The sequence below is a fragment of the Bubalus bubalis genome, chromosome 20 (assembly GCF_019923935.1).
Source record: "Bubalus bubalis isolate 160015118507 breed Murrah chromosome 20, NDDB_SH_1, whole genome shotgun sequence".
Classification (NCBI taxonomy): domain Eukaryota; kingdom Metazoa; phylum Chordata; class Mammalia; order Artiodactyla; family Bovidae; genus Bubalus; species Bubalus bubalis.
Genome location: NC_059176.1, coordinates 39,835,424 through 39,849,894, shown reverse-complemented (window position 1 = coordinate 39,849,894; position 14,471 = coordinate 39,835,424). Strand labels below are relative to the sequence as shown.

The following is a 14,471-nucleotide window of genomic DNA, read 5'->3' as shown; positions in this document are numbered from 1 at the left end:
AGTAAAGATATTGGCAAGGAAGACATAAAACTGTTCATAGATGACACAACCATCTACGTAGAAAACCTGAAAAGATTAACCAAAAAATTCTTGGGACTAGTAAGTGATTATAGCAAGGTTGCACAATATGAGATTAACATACCAAATTCAACTGTTTTCCTACATACCAACAATGAACAAGTGGAATTTGAAATTAACAATACAGTATCATTTACATTAGCACCAAGAAAGCAAAATACTTAGGTATATAAATCTAACAAAATGTACATATAAGATTTATATATAAGGAAAACCACAAAACTCTGATGAATGAAATTAAAGAACAAAATAAATGGAGAAATATTCCACACTCATGGTGAGAAACTCAGTGTTGTCAGTTCTTCCCAATTTTATCTACAGATTCAACGTGTGCATGCATGCTAAGTCACTTCAGTCGTGTCTGACTCTTTGTGACCCTATGGGTCATAGCCCACCAGGCTGCTCTGTCCTTGGGATTCTCCAGGCAAGAACACTGGAGTGGGTCACAGTGCCCTCTTACAGGGGATCTTCTTGCCCAGGGTATTGAACTTCTTCCATCTCCTGCATTAGCAGGTGGGTTCTTTACCACTAGCACCACCTGGGAAGCAATGCAATCCCAATCAAAATCCTGGCAAGTTATTTTGTGATTATTGACAAAATGATTCTAACGTTTATATGGAGAGAGAAAAGACTTAGACTATCCAACACAATAACTGAAGGAGAATAAAGCTGGAAGACTGACACTATTCTACTTTGAGACCTACTATAAAGCTATGGCAATCAAGACAGTGTGGTACTGGCAAAAGAACAGACAAATACATTAATAGAACATAAGAGAGAATCCAGAAATAGAACCACATAAATATAATCAACTGATTACTGGCAAAGAAGCAAAGACAATACAATGGAGCAAAGACTACCTCTTCAACAAACAGTGCTGGAGCAACTAGACTCTCACATGCAAAAGAAAGAACCAGACACAGAGACCATATATGCTTCACAAAAACTGACTCAAAATGGATCACAGATGTAAATGTTAAACTCAAAACTACAGAACTACAAGTTAACATTAACATGGAAGGAAACCTACAGAACCTTGGGTAGATAGACACAATAACAAACACATGATATGAAAGAAATAATTGATAAGCTGGACTTGATTAAAATTAAAAATTTCTGCTCTGTGAAAGACAATACTGAGAGAATTAGATGATAGTCACAGGCTGGGAAAATACATTTACAAAAGACAAATCTGACAAAGGACTGCTATTCAAAATACACAGAGTCCTTAAAATGCAACAGTAAGAAAACAAACAACCCAATCTTAAAAATGGCCAAAGACCTTAACAGACACTCCACCAAAGAAGATAAACAAGCGGCAAATATGCATATGAAAAATGGTCCACCTCATATGTCATCAAGGAAATAAAAATTAAAACAACAAGCTACCACTAAACAACTACTGAAACAGTCAAAACCTGGAACACTGATGACATGAAACGCTGGCAAGGATGTGGAGCAACAGGAACTCTCATTTATTGTTGGTAGAAATGAAGGCAAAGTGGTACGTTTCAGAAGACCGCCTGGCAGTCTCTCACAAAACTCAACATGCTCTGACCATATGATCCAACATGTTCCTCGATATTTACTCAAAGAAGTTGAAAAGTTATGTCTTCATAAAACCTGCACACAGATGTTTACAGCAACTGTATTCATAGCCCAAAAGTGGAAAGAATCCAAACGCCCATTAACTGAAGGACGCATAAACAAAATGTGGTATACCCACATAACAGAGTATTATTCCACAATAAAGAGAAATGAAATATTAATGAAGTCCTGATACATGCTATAACTTGGATGAAAACCTTAAAAACATTATGCTCAGTGAAAGAAGCAAGACGAGGTACCGCAGGATGTCCCTTCTAGGAAATATGCAAAATCGGCAAATCCACTGAGACAAAAAAGTAGAAAGGGCAGGATAGGAAGAAGGTGTTTGGGGGAAACAGGAAGGGATTGCTAATGGGTCCTGGGGTTTCTTCTTGGGGTGGTGAAAATTATTCTGAAACTGACTGTGGTGATGCTCATTCAACTCTGCAGCCTGGGAGCCTTGTGACCATAGGCAAAGACTCCTCCTGAGCCAATTGTTGTCTCCATAAAATGTCAACCACATGACCATGTGTCAATCACTGAGTATGGTCATACTCAAACAATTAAACCCTGAGTGTGAAAGCATCAGGCACTTAACAGGAGTCCCATACAACCTAAGAGTATGTGAAAGTACCTTGTGACCAATACCTTCACAAATACCAAGTGATTTTACAATTTCACATATAAAATTATACATTATCAGAAACAATCCATTTTCAGTTTCACATAATGCTTTCCAAAGACTCACCTGAGCTCCGTGCTCCACTGTTTAAAAGAGAAGTTAATAGAATTCGGAGGCCCTGGGGCGGGCTGATTTGCAGCTTGCTCTCCTACCAGCTCTCCAGGGGCAGCTTCCACAGCTAGGACATTTCTGGCTTTTTCTGCAGAAGCATTTGAGTGCAGGTTAATTAAATCTGAAAGAAAGGCAAACAAGTGTCACTTATTCAACGATTCCACAGGGAACTTGATATCCTACATAATACACTATCTTGATAAACTATACAAAATTTTACATAATATATTATTGCAGTGTTTTTAAGTGTTTGTTTTTGGTTGCGCTGGGTCTTCGTTGCTGCACGCAGCCTTTCTCTAGTTGGGGTGAGTGGAGGCCACTCTTTGTTGCTGTGCACGGGCTTCTCACTGCGGTGGCTTCTCTGGTTGCAGAGCACAGGCTCTCGGGCGTTCGGGCTTCAGGAGTGTGGCGCACGGGCTTAGTTGCTACAAGGCTCATGGGATCTTCCCAGATCAAGGATTGAACCTGTGCCTCCTGCACTGGCAGGTGGATTCTTACACACTGTACCACCAGGGAAGTCCAATACTACAGTATATTTTTAATGTGTACTACATAAAAATACAATCTGTAGATGACTAGGGCATTCTGTAAACATTTTCATCTAAAGCTGATCCACGTTCCTCAGAGGAAGGTTGTACATACTTCAAACCACCAAGTGTTAACAGCAACAGCACAGGGAAAATAGCTAGAGCTCATCTCTGCTGTCTTGTAGATCAGTAAACCCAGTATAAGGCTGTGATCATGGTCCACTTACCTATACCGATAAGGAACAATTTCCAGGATAAACTGTTATGTTAAAAAAAAAACAACTGCAGACCAGATTACACTCACGCCCTTTTCTGTAAGAGGGGAATAGAATATATACATACTTGCTAATTGCAAATAGTGACACTGAAAAAATAAGTTTGCACACAAAGGCCAGCAGTTCAGTAAATTCACAGGCAAATGCATTGATGCTAAAGCCTGATCAAATCCGAAACTATATCTTAAAAATGTAAACATCTGAAATATTTGAGGTTGCAATGATATGCTGTCCAGAATTTGCTTCAAGATAACAATATTTTGTTATTTAACAAATAAATGATATCCACCCCAAACAACATGTTATTTGCTTCCAAATAATAAAATTAAGTGGGTAAGTATATCAATGAAACAAAATGGGCCATGAAATACTAATTGTTGAAACCACCTAATAAACATGTGGGTAATATTATGTCATTCTCTCTGCATATGCTTAAAATTTCCCATAATAAAAACTTACTTTTCTAAAGTTCTGGTAAAATGTATCCAATAATAAATATTTTGCATTCTTCCCAACTGTATAATCTCTCTGAGAATATACATGTTTGTAAACAGAGTACATCATGAGAAACGCTGGGCTGGAAGAAGCACAAGCTGGAATCAAGATTGCCAGGAGAAATATCAATAACCTCAGATATGCAGATGACACCACCGTTATGACAGAAAGTGAAGAGAAACTAAAAAGCCTCTTGATGAAGGTGAAAGAGGAGAGTGAAAAAGTTGGCTTAAAGCTCAACATTCAGAAAACGAAGATCATGGCATCCGGTCCCATCACTTCATGGGAAATAAATGGGGAAACAGTGGAAACAGTGTCAGACTTTATTTTTCTGGGCTCGAAAATCACTGCAGATGGTGACTGCAGCCATGAAATTAAAAGACGCTTACTCCTTGGAAGGAAAGTTATGACCAACCTAGATAGCATATTCAAAAGCAGAGACATTGCTTTGCCAACAAAGGTTCGTCTAGTCAAGGCTATGGTTTTTCCAGTGGTCGTGTATGGATGTGAGAGTTGGACTGTGAAGAAGGCTGAGTGCCAAAGAATTGATGCTTTTGAACTGTGGTGTTGGAGAAGACTCTTGAGAGTCCCTTGGACTGCAAGGAGATCCAACCAGTCCATTCTGAAGAAGATCAGCCCTGGGATTTCTTTGGAAGGAATGATGCTAAAGCGGAAACTCCAGTACTTTGGCCACCTCATGCGAAGAGTTGACTCATTGGAAAAGACTCCGATGCTGGGAGGGATTGGGGGCAGGAGGAGAAGGGGACGACAGAGGATGAGATGGGTGGATGGCCTCACTGACTCGATAGACGTGAGTCTGAGTGAACTCCAGGAGTTGGTGATGGGACAGGGAGGCCTGGCGTGCTGTGATTCATGGGGTCACAAAGAGTCGGACACAACGGAGCGACTGAACTGAACTGAACTGAAACAGAATTTAACACTGTTTTATGATCATCAATTTGATCCATACTTCCCTGGAATAAAGCATCCCTAGATTGGTAATGTCAATCATTACTTTCAGTGGAAACAATCAGAATGGAATGCTGGACACTGATATCCAAGGAAACATTTACTTTCTAATCAGATGAGCACACAACCTGAGCTCACTCAGGACAAGTCCCTGTGAAGGTCACTGAGCACAGGAAGACAGAGACGGCAGAGCACAGGAAACACTGGAGTCAGGGGTCCTTGCAAACTGACGCTCCAAGTGAGAACACCTATCGGTGGGCTCGCGCTTTGTTGGCAGGTCACTCACTTGACCGTAGTCAGTGTGGGAAGGGCTCCGGAAACACATTGGGAAAAGCAGGCTGGGTGAGACACGAAATGACTGCTGTGTATCCCTCAGGGGAACTGGGGCCTGGCCAGGAGAGTCAACACCTGGCTCGTAGTAGGGTTCTGAGTAGGAAGAGCAAGAATTTGTGTTGGGAGACAGAAGACCTATGGGCTTGGTAATGGACTACAAGATTAAGTCAAGAAGGCCAGAAATTACAAACCACCTGATTCCTGATTCAAATGACGACTGTGTATGAAGCATGAGGTGCTCAGGGTACAACAAACGATCAGAGTTCTTGCCCTAAAGGAGAACGTATCTAGGAGAAAGACATAAAACAATAAAATGTTAAGCTCCAAGTCACCACCGAAGGCATCGAGTCCCTGGTATCCAGACCTTCCTCTGGATTTTCCACGGGACAGAAGGAAGGGGTCCTGCCCTCAGCTTCAACCACAGTGGTTCCTCTTTTCACTCTTTTATATCCTGGAGTTCCCCTTGAGATTTCATTTGGGGAAAGAAAAAAAGAGTTCCAAAAAACAAACGAAAAAAAGCCAAGTTCAAACACCACTAACGGGGTCCAGCCTCCTCCCCTACTTCATCTGTCAGGACGTGGAAGACCAGAGTCTCTCAGCAGCAGCTGCATGGCACTGCAGTGACTGTACCGGGCAGAGGCGGGCACCCGACATCTGTGAGCGTGTCAGTCAGTGGGCACACGGGCACACCTCTTCTTTAGACAAAGGTAAAGTCAACACCCAGGCTTTCCAGAGGCTGGTCTTTCACAGACCCCTCGCAGGCGAAGCATCACAGCTCTAAGCCAAGCCAGGAAATAAGCACAGCGCACTGCACCTGTTTCTGCTCGAGCCGAGTCCAGCCCCTTCTTCCTGTGTGGGTCGGCAGCAAGGTGACGCACGGCCCCTCTGCGGGTGAGGCTGTCAAGGGTGCGAGCACAGCCCAGCGCCCATGACCAGGACACCCAGCCCTTGCAGCAGCCCTGGGCTCACGCTGGAAATGCTTCCTGAGGAACTCAGGCCCTGAGGGTGGGGTGCAGAAACAGGACTGGAGCCAGGGAGGATGTTGGCAAAACAGACCATTTCTAAAAGTCATTATCTGACGTGAAAAAGAAGCCATTTCCCAGTTTCAGCTATTATTGTTTTGTCTGGTTTGGGGTTTTTAAAAGACCACGTGGAGGTTTCCTTAATTAAAAGCGGAGCTGCTGGCTTCTCCTCAATACACGTACCAACATTAGCATTCAGGGGACCACTTCAAGGAGGACAGAAACTAGGACAGGACAGTATTTCCTTGCAGCCCCAAGAGATGGACTGGGTTCACAAACATGTGCTTTCCCGTGCAGCTGCAGTGGGGGAAGAGTCTGTGCTTGAAGAGTTTTGGTGTTTAGATCTTTGTGATTTTTGAAAATTTTCAAATGCCTAAATGATACTCCTGAGCAAGTTTTGGACTACAAATTTTACATTCCTGGGTTCTGATTCCAGCAGAGCCTCTATCGTCCCAGTGTGGCCACTCCCAGATCTCCAGGAGTCTTTCCCACTGGACGCAGTCTAACACCAGGGGCCCCACACAGGGGAGGCTCCTGCTCACATCTGGTCACCTCCGTGAGTCTTCCCTTCCTCTCCTGCTCCTAGCCCCCCGCCGGCAACCCTGAAGAGGGCAGAACAGAGAGCCAAGATGCAGCGAGATCCAAGAAATGAGGAAAGAGCTCTGGGGAAAGGCCATTCCCATGTGTGTCAAAGATACTGCAAAAGAGAGCCTGTGGGTCCCCACTGGGAGCTGGAGGAGGTCACTCAGAGTGGGGTTAACCTGAAAAAGCTTTTTTTCCCCTTTATCAAAGTGAGTTTAACCCAGCTTGTGAAGGAGTGGTCGGAAGCAGCATAGTTACCTTCCAAGTGAGGGTACAGTGTGCGTCTACCCCAAAAGGAAGCAGAGGCAGCAAGCCACTGGGTCTCAGAGGCCCCGGGGTGGACCAGCCCATGTGTCTGGTTAATGACTTGTCCATCCGCTCTCTCCCAAGCCTCACCAAGGATATAAATCTTGTGAGAATCGGACCTCTGTCTGATGTGCTGATGGCCACATACCCCACAGCAGACTCGATAAACACTGGTAAATGGCTGAAGGAAGAAATGAAGGACGATGGTCGTGGTGCAGAGGAAGGGCCTGCTGCGGGCTGAGGACAGGAGGCAGCGGGCCCTGCCGTTCTCTAAGAATCTGTGGTCACCATCCCTGCTGACTCCCCGGCTCCTGCCACCTCACCCCTGAGAGACCCCCTGAGTGACATGGGGAGAGCACACCCCAATCCAGGGCTTCTCTCTCTTGCCTTCTCACGCCTCCATGCACTCCTGCGTCATGCCCAGTGCCCCCATCCACCCCCCACACTCACTGACCCCATCCCACCCAAAGCTGGGCTCAGCCCGTCTCCACGGGCACCACGGTCCAGCCCACCATGGACAGTCTCCTGCGGATCTTCTTCAGGAGGCTCCCATGGGCTCCCCCAGAGATACAGCTGGAATCTAACCCTGCTCATCGTCTCCCTCCCTGTCACAGCCTGATGTCAGGAATCACAGAAACTTCAATCCAGAAGGAACCTCAGGGAGCATCTTGTTCCCAGGCGGGGAAACGGTGTGTGCCCGAGGTTCCATGCACTTTCTGCACTAGATCAGGCTGCCTCTCAGCCTCGAGGCTGATAATCACCATGACTTACACGTCACAACACCACATAGCGTTCTGTAGAATTTTACAAACAGGATTACATAAAAGCACAGCTTCTTTGATAACTTTGGGGAACTGGGACATTAAATGAGTTGATGGAATTCCTGCGGCTTTGCCAATGTGGGGTCTGCATCCTACCCTATGGTTTCCCTCCCTCCAGTCCCAGCACGTGCACAGAGCGCCCAGCACACGCTGGGGGAGGACAGGACGCCGCGGCTACTTCCCTTCCCCTCCCCCGCCCCCACACAAGCCGCCAGCACCACAGCGGGTACTCGCGCAGCTGTTTCAGAGCAGGAAACGTGCGGTCATCCCTCAAACCGTCCTCACCGTACCACTGTCTGCAAGAAATACCCCCGAACTCAAACAGGCACTTGGGCACTGAAGCCTCCTGTGATGGTAAGGGCTTCTGTACTCCCAAACTCTCAAGAAGTCTTAAAAAACAAAGTCCTGTTTCCCCTCACTTGTTCACCTATTCGTTTAGATGGGAAATGGAGTATACAGAACATGCAGCACGTACATCTGGTAATTGGGTTCTGGCTACCTCTTTCCCAACAGCTCTGCAGGTCGGCAGATTCTTGATTTTATCTTTGCAAATCATTCCTTTGTGTTGAAACTAGGTCTTTATCTATCCAAACGTGAAAGACATACAGAGAGGCGTCTGAGGCATGGCATACTTTCAGAGGCCAGACTGCAGATGAAAGGCGGACAGACCCGATAAAATGGTGACAAAGTCATCCCACTTTCTAATATCTGTCTGATTATATACGGCTGCAAATTTCAATCACACAGATGAACAGATTCTTCCTCTGGAAACATGAACCCTAGAAAACAAATTTAACGTGGGCAATTATGTGACAGTGCCAACTGCCTATCCAAACCCCGTTCCAGCTCTTCCTCACAGACCCTGGTTTTGATGGTGGCCACATGCTCAGCTAGAACACTGGCCTCCTCAAACTCCATTCCAGCTGGTCCTGGGACAGTTCTAGCTAATGAGGCATAAAGTGAAAGAGTTTCTAGGAAAGCTTTCTCCTATTTGATATGGGTGTCACTTCCAAAGGAGGACAGAATGGGTCCCTCAATGGCACTGGTGGAGGGGAGCTTTGCCAACTAGGGACTGCCATCGTGAGACACAAATCTCTACTTGTAAGTCCCTACTAGGTTTTCCATTAATTGCAGCTGAATGGGACCCTAAGGGATTCAAAATGATAATATCATATATATATATGTATTGTTGTTGTTGGTTTGTTTCTCAGTCGTGTCTGACTCTTTGTGATCCCATGGACTGTAGCCCACGTGGCTCCTCTGTCCATGGGATTTCCCAGGCAAGAATACTGGAGTGGGTTGCCATTTTTTTTCTCCAGGGGTTCTTCCTGACCCAGGGATCAAACTTACACCTCCCGCACTGCAATCAGATTCTTTACCACTGAGCCACCAGGGAAGCCCACATATATGTGTGTATACATGTGTGTACGTTGTTGTTGTTCAGTCGCTCAGTCATGTGCGACTCTTTGTGACCCTATTAACTGCAGCACGCCAGGCTTCCCTGTCCTTCACTATCTCCTGGAGCTTGCTCAAACTCAAGTCCATTGAGTCAATGATGCCATCCAAGCATCTCATCCTCTGTTGACCTCTTCTCCTCCTGCCCTCGATCTTTCCCACATCAGGGTCTTTTCCAATGAGTCAACACTTCACACCAAGTGGCCAAAGTTTTGGAGCTTCAGCTTCAAACTTCAGCATCAGTCCTCCCAATGAATATTCAGGGCTGACTTCCTTTAGGATTGATTAGTTTGAACTCCTTGCTGTCCAAGGAACTCTCAAGAGTCTTCTCCAGTACCACAGTTCAAAAGCATCAGTTCTTTGGTGCTCAGCATCCTTTGACTTCCCTGGTGGCTCAGATGGTAAAGTGTCTGCCTGCAACGTGAGAGACCCGGGTTTGATCCCTGGGTCGGGAAGATCCTCTGGAAAAGGAAATGGCAACCCACTCCAGTATTCTTGCCTGGAAAATCCCATGTACAGAGGAGCCTGGGAGACTACAGTCCATGGGGTCGCAAAGAGTTGGACACGACTGAGTGACTAAACATTCTTTAAACTTTCAGCCTCCTTTATGGTCCAACTTTCACATCCATACATGACTACTAGAAAAACCACAGCTTTAACTAGATGGACCTTTGCAGGCAAAGTAATGTCTCTGCTTTAGGTTTGTCATAGCTTTTCTCCAAAGAGCAAGCGTCTTCTAATTTCGTGGCTGTAGTCACTGTCCACAGTGATTTTGGAGCCTGAGAAAATAAAGTTTCCATTTTTTCCCCATCTATTTGCCATGAAGTGATGGGACCAGATGCCATGATCTTACTTTTCTGAATGTTGAGTTTTAAACCAGCTTTTTCACTCTTCTTTCACCTTCAAACAAGAGGCTCTTTAGTTCCTCTTTGCTTTCTGCCATTGCTGCTGCTGCTGCTGCTAAGTTGCTTCAGTCGTGTCGGATTCTGTGCGACCCTATTAGGATGGCAGCCCACCAGGCTCCCCTGTCCCTGGGATTCTCCAGGCAAGAACGCTGGAGTGGGTTGCCATTCCTTCTCCAATGCATGAAAGTGGAAAGTGAAAAGTGAAATTGAAATCGCTCAGTTGTGTCCAACTCTTCGCAACCCCATGGACTGCAGCCCACCAGGCTCCTCCATCCATGGGTTTTTCCAGGCAAGAGTACTGGAGTGGGGTGCCATTGCATTAGGGTGGTGTTATCTGCATATCTGAAGTTATTGATATTTCTCCCAGCAATCTTGATTCTAGCTTGTGATTAATCCAGCCCAGCATTTCACATGATGTACTCTGCATAAAAGTTAAGTAAGTAGGATGACAATATATAGTCTTGATGTACTCCTTTCCCAATTTTGAACCAGTCCATTGTTTCATGTCCAGTTCTAACTGCTGCTTCTTGACCTACATACAGGTTTCTCAGGAGGCAGGTTAGGTGGTCTGGTATTCCCATCTCTGTAAGAATTTCCCACAGTTTGTTGTGATCCACACAGTCAAAGGCTTTAGTGTAGTCAATGAAGCAGATGTTTTTTCTGGAATTCTCTTGCTTTTTCTATGATCCACCGGATGTTGGCAATTTGATCGCTGGTTCCTCTGCCTTTTCTAAATCCAGCTTATATATCTGGAAGTTCATGGCTCACATACTGTTGAAGCCTAGAGCTTGAAGGATTGTGAGCATTACCTTGCTAGCATGTGAAATGAGTGCAACTGTGTGGTAGTCTGAACATTCTTTGGCATTGCCCTTCTTTGGGATTGGAATATAATGTATATCTTTACACTTAACAATGCAGTTTCCCACCTGATCCACATAAGAGAACTATGGGGGGTGGGGACAGGTGGGGGACAAGGCTATCGTGAGTATTCCTCCCAATCCCATCCAGCCAACTGCCTGGGCCTGGGGCCTGGACAGCACCCTCTGCCCTCTTGCTCCCAGAAAGCTAATCCCACCTTTAATCCTCCAATTCTCTCACTACACAATCTCCAACTCTGCACACTTTTTTCCATCTTTTCTGCTGCTACCCGCTACTGTGATTTCTAGGCTGGACCAGCCTTCCAACTGGTCTCCCTTCCTCTCCTCTTGCTGAGGAATCCATTCTTTCCCTCTCAGCCATGGTTAATCATCTCAAATGTACATCCAACCCAATCACTGGTTGTGCTGCTACTTATCTTACAAGCCCCTCCAGGTCTGGTCCCCGATCATCCATCCAGCTTTCTCTTTGTCACTCCTGCCCACCCTCTCTACATGTGCATCAGGCCCTGATCTTCAGGGTCTCCAGGCCTTTCCACTCCCTGCTTCACCAGGCTGGCTCTTACCTGACTTCAGGACTCAGTTCAGTCATCTCCTAGTCCAGGAAGCCTTCGCAGACACCACCAACATCCTACCCTCCAACACGCAAGTGTAGGTAAGCCTCCTGTGCCCACCTCAGGCCCCTATGCTTACCAGACTGCATTGTGCAGGCCTCTTTACCTGTCTGGGTCCCTCTCTAGACCACATACTCTCTGAGAACACGGCCCACAACTTATCCGCCTTTATATCCCAGGCAGTGGCACAATGCCTAGAATATAAGAAGGCCTGGAGTGAAAGACTGAATAAACAATCTCCATTTCACAGTTGAAAAAACTAAGGCTCAAAAAGAGGGGGACGCTCAAGACATTACAGGAGGGGTCAGAAAAAAAACTTCCTCTTAAAGGGCCAGATAGTAGTAGATATTTCAGACTGGTGAGCTAAATGGTCTTGTGACAACTATTCAATTCTACCACTGGTGTGCAAAAGCAGCCACAGACAATACGAAATAAATGAGTGGTGCTTTGTTCCCATGAAACTTCATTTCCACAGGCTGCAGTCTGCTACTCTTTACTAGAGAGAAAAAAGACTCACACTCATGAGTCTGACAAACAGTAAACATCAGAGACAAGACTCAAACCCAGACCCACAGGGATTCTTCCACCAGACAGAGCTGCCTGTCCAGGAAACGTGAATTTCGTGTATCTTTCCCCGTGTTGACTTTAGGTGCTAGGCAAGTACTGATGGACCACAACATTATCAACAAATGAAGACTGTACCAAAAACTGGGTAACATGGAGAGGACAGTAGGAAAAGCTTCATTTTTTAATGTAAATCAGAGTAATAAAAACATGTCTTCAATCTTAGCTAGAGTTAGCATGACTTAGGCTGAGCAGATGACTACTAGCATGGCTTCAGAAACATCACAGAGCACCATGACAAACCTTAACACATTTTATCTGTTAACCAATTTTATCTAAAATGATGATTAAAATGGGGGAGGGGGTAAAATCTAGCCTTTTCTTCTCGACTTCCTCCTTTAGACTTTCTGTCTTCCTGAATAACTACAGTCTTCCAAATCACCTGGTCATCCAAAGTTTAACTATTTATTCTCAGAAGTTATCTACAAAATTGGCAGAAGTTCAAAATTAGTCATTTCTACACATAAAATCTTCAGAGGCATCCCACTGCCCTTAGGAGAGTCCAGAAGCCCAAGCCCACAGTCCAGCCCTCCCCACACTGGCCCTGGGTGTGCCCCCCAGCTTGGCTCCCTGCCCACCGCCTTCCTCCTCGAGCCTCACCTCCTTCTAGTCCTGGAGGCCACTGCGCTGCTCTTACCTGATCATCCTCAGGTCTCAGAGAGGGTCCCCACCCACCCCAAAGCTGTGCGTAAGCCATCCATGGCCCTTGGTACCCTGTTCCTTCCCTCTCATGTGATCTCACTTTTTTTTCCCTCTGCTGGACTAGAAACTCTGTGAGGGGGATCCAGGCCTGTCATGGGCATCTACTTCCTGAATGAGTAAACGCCAGAGGACGCCAACTCTAAATTCCCACACTACAGTCCCCAAACCAAATGCAGAGAGCCAAGGGGGGCTGCAGGTGTTTTCTCCGGCTCCCCGGCCTCAGCACCTCGGCTTAAAAGAAGGCAGGTTGTGTTATGAAGGGATTGCAGGCCTGGGTGCCATTCCTGTGGCTCTCCTCTCAGTCTAATGCCTGAGTCTCCCTTAGATGGAAACACTTGGTGTCCTCAGAAGAAAGGAACCAAGGCAAAGCTAGGCTTGCCTGTGCCAAAGGCTACTGCCTTGAATACTGCTGGCTTCCCGGCAGGGTTTCCAAACATTCCCGGTGACTGATCCTGAGCTACGGAGATTCTTTTGATCTAAAGCTTTATAATAGTGGCTTTTTAAAAAACTCAGTCATCAATGAGCAGACATGTGAACTAAACATAGAGGGGTTTTGGCCTGAAAAGGCAGGCATCCCTTCAGCTCCTGCTATTGTTGGTGTTAACTCATCCATGAAAATGACCTAAGAACTCTCGCTGCATAGCATTTTAACAGGTGTGAAGTATACGGTAATTTCTCACTGACCAGAGGGTTAACCTGCGGATTGGTTAAAAACGAGGCAGGCAGTAAAACAGGAATTTGGAGGAAAAATAATTTTAAAAGTCCAAGAAGGCTTTCCACTAGTCAGCTGCACACGTTGCCGGATCACCGGTAATCTACAGTAGCCTGTGCTCTCCCGAGTGAATGTCTCAAAGGTGTTAAAAAGTTCACACCACACCTCTTTACAGGCCTGAGAACCACCCATTCCAGCCAAATTCCAAAGTGCACTCCTTAAGAAGTGCTGGTGTGATGGCCTGGCCTTCTCATGCCTTACTCTTCAGGGCCCAGGGCTGCTATTTCTGGGCCTGCCCTGCTCCCTCCAAGAAGAGAGGGCCACAAGCACAGCAACCCCACCTCCACTCCCACAGTCCCTGCAGGAGCCATTGGCCTGTGGGCTTTGAATAACTATCCGCCCACTCTTCTAATACGGTAATCGCAACCAAACAGTTGTGAGAAGATCATGGGGCTTTATTGGTTTTGATATTCAAATATAAAACCACTTTATCTCCACACTGCGACTGGCCAGGGCTTAGCATGAATTGTGAAAATGCCACAGGTCCAAGATAAAACAGAACCAGAGTTTTATCGTCTGGTTTAACGTCTTCCCGAGAAGCATCAGTGAATCACAGTGAGAGCTCTGAGAACATCTTCCCAGTGGGCACACACATCTGTGCACAGGACTATGGGTGTTGGTGCTTCACCTTCAGAGGGAGTGGAGAGAAGGCTGGCCCTGGGGTCAGACTGGACTTCAGCACGACGGAGCACTGCCCACTGCCCTCAGCAGTACCATCGCTTTAGGGTGCCAGGCA

General features: G+C 46.0%; 1 protein-coding gene across 2 annotated transcripts in view; it reads right to left on the bottom strand.

Moving 5' to 3' along the window:
- TBC1D2B (TBC1 domain family member 2B) overlaps positions 1-14,471 on the bottom strand; it is a 92,632-nt gene that overhangs the window by 53,554 nt on the left and 24,607 nt on the right. For both annotated transcript variants that reach the window (XM_045163783.1, XM_025271172.3), the window contains exon 3: positions 2,414-2,579. In XM_045163783.1, the coding sequence (XP_045019718.1) occupies positions 2,414-2,579 (166 nt within the window). The remainder of the gene's footprint in view (positions 1-2,413; positions 2,580-14,471) is intronic.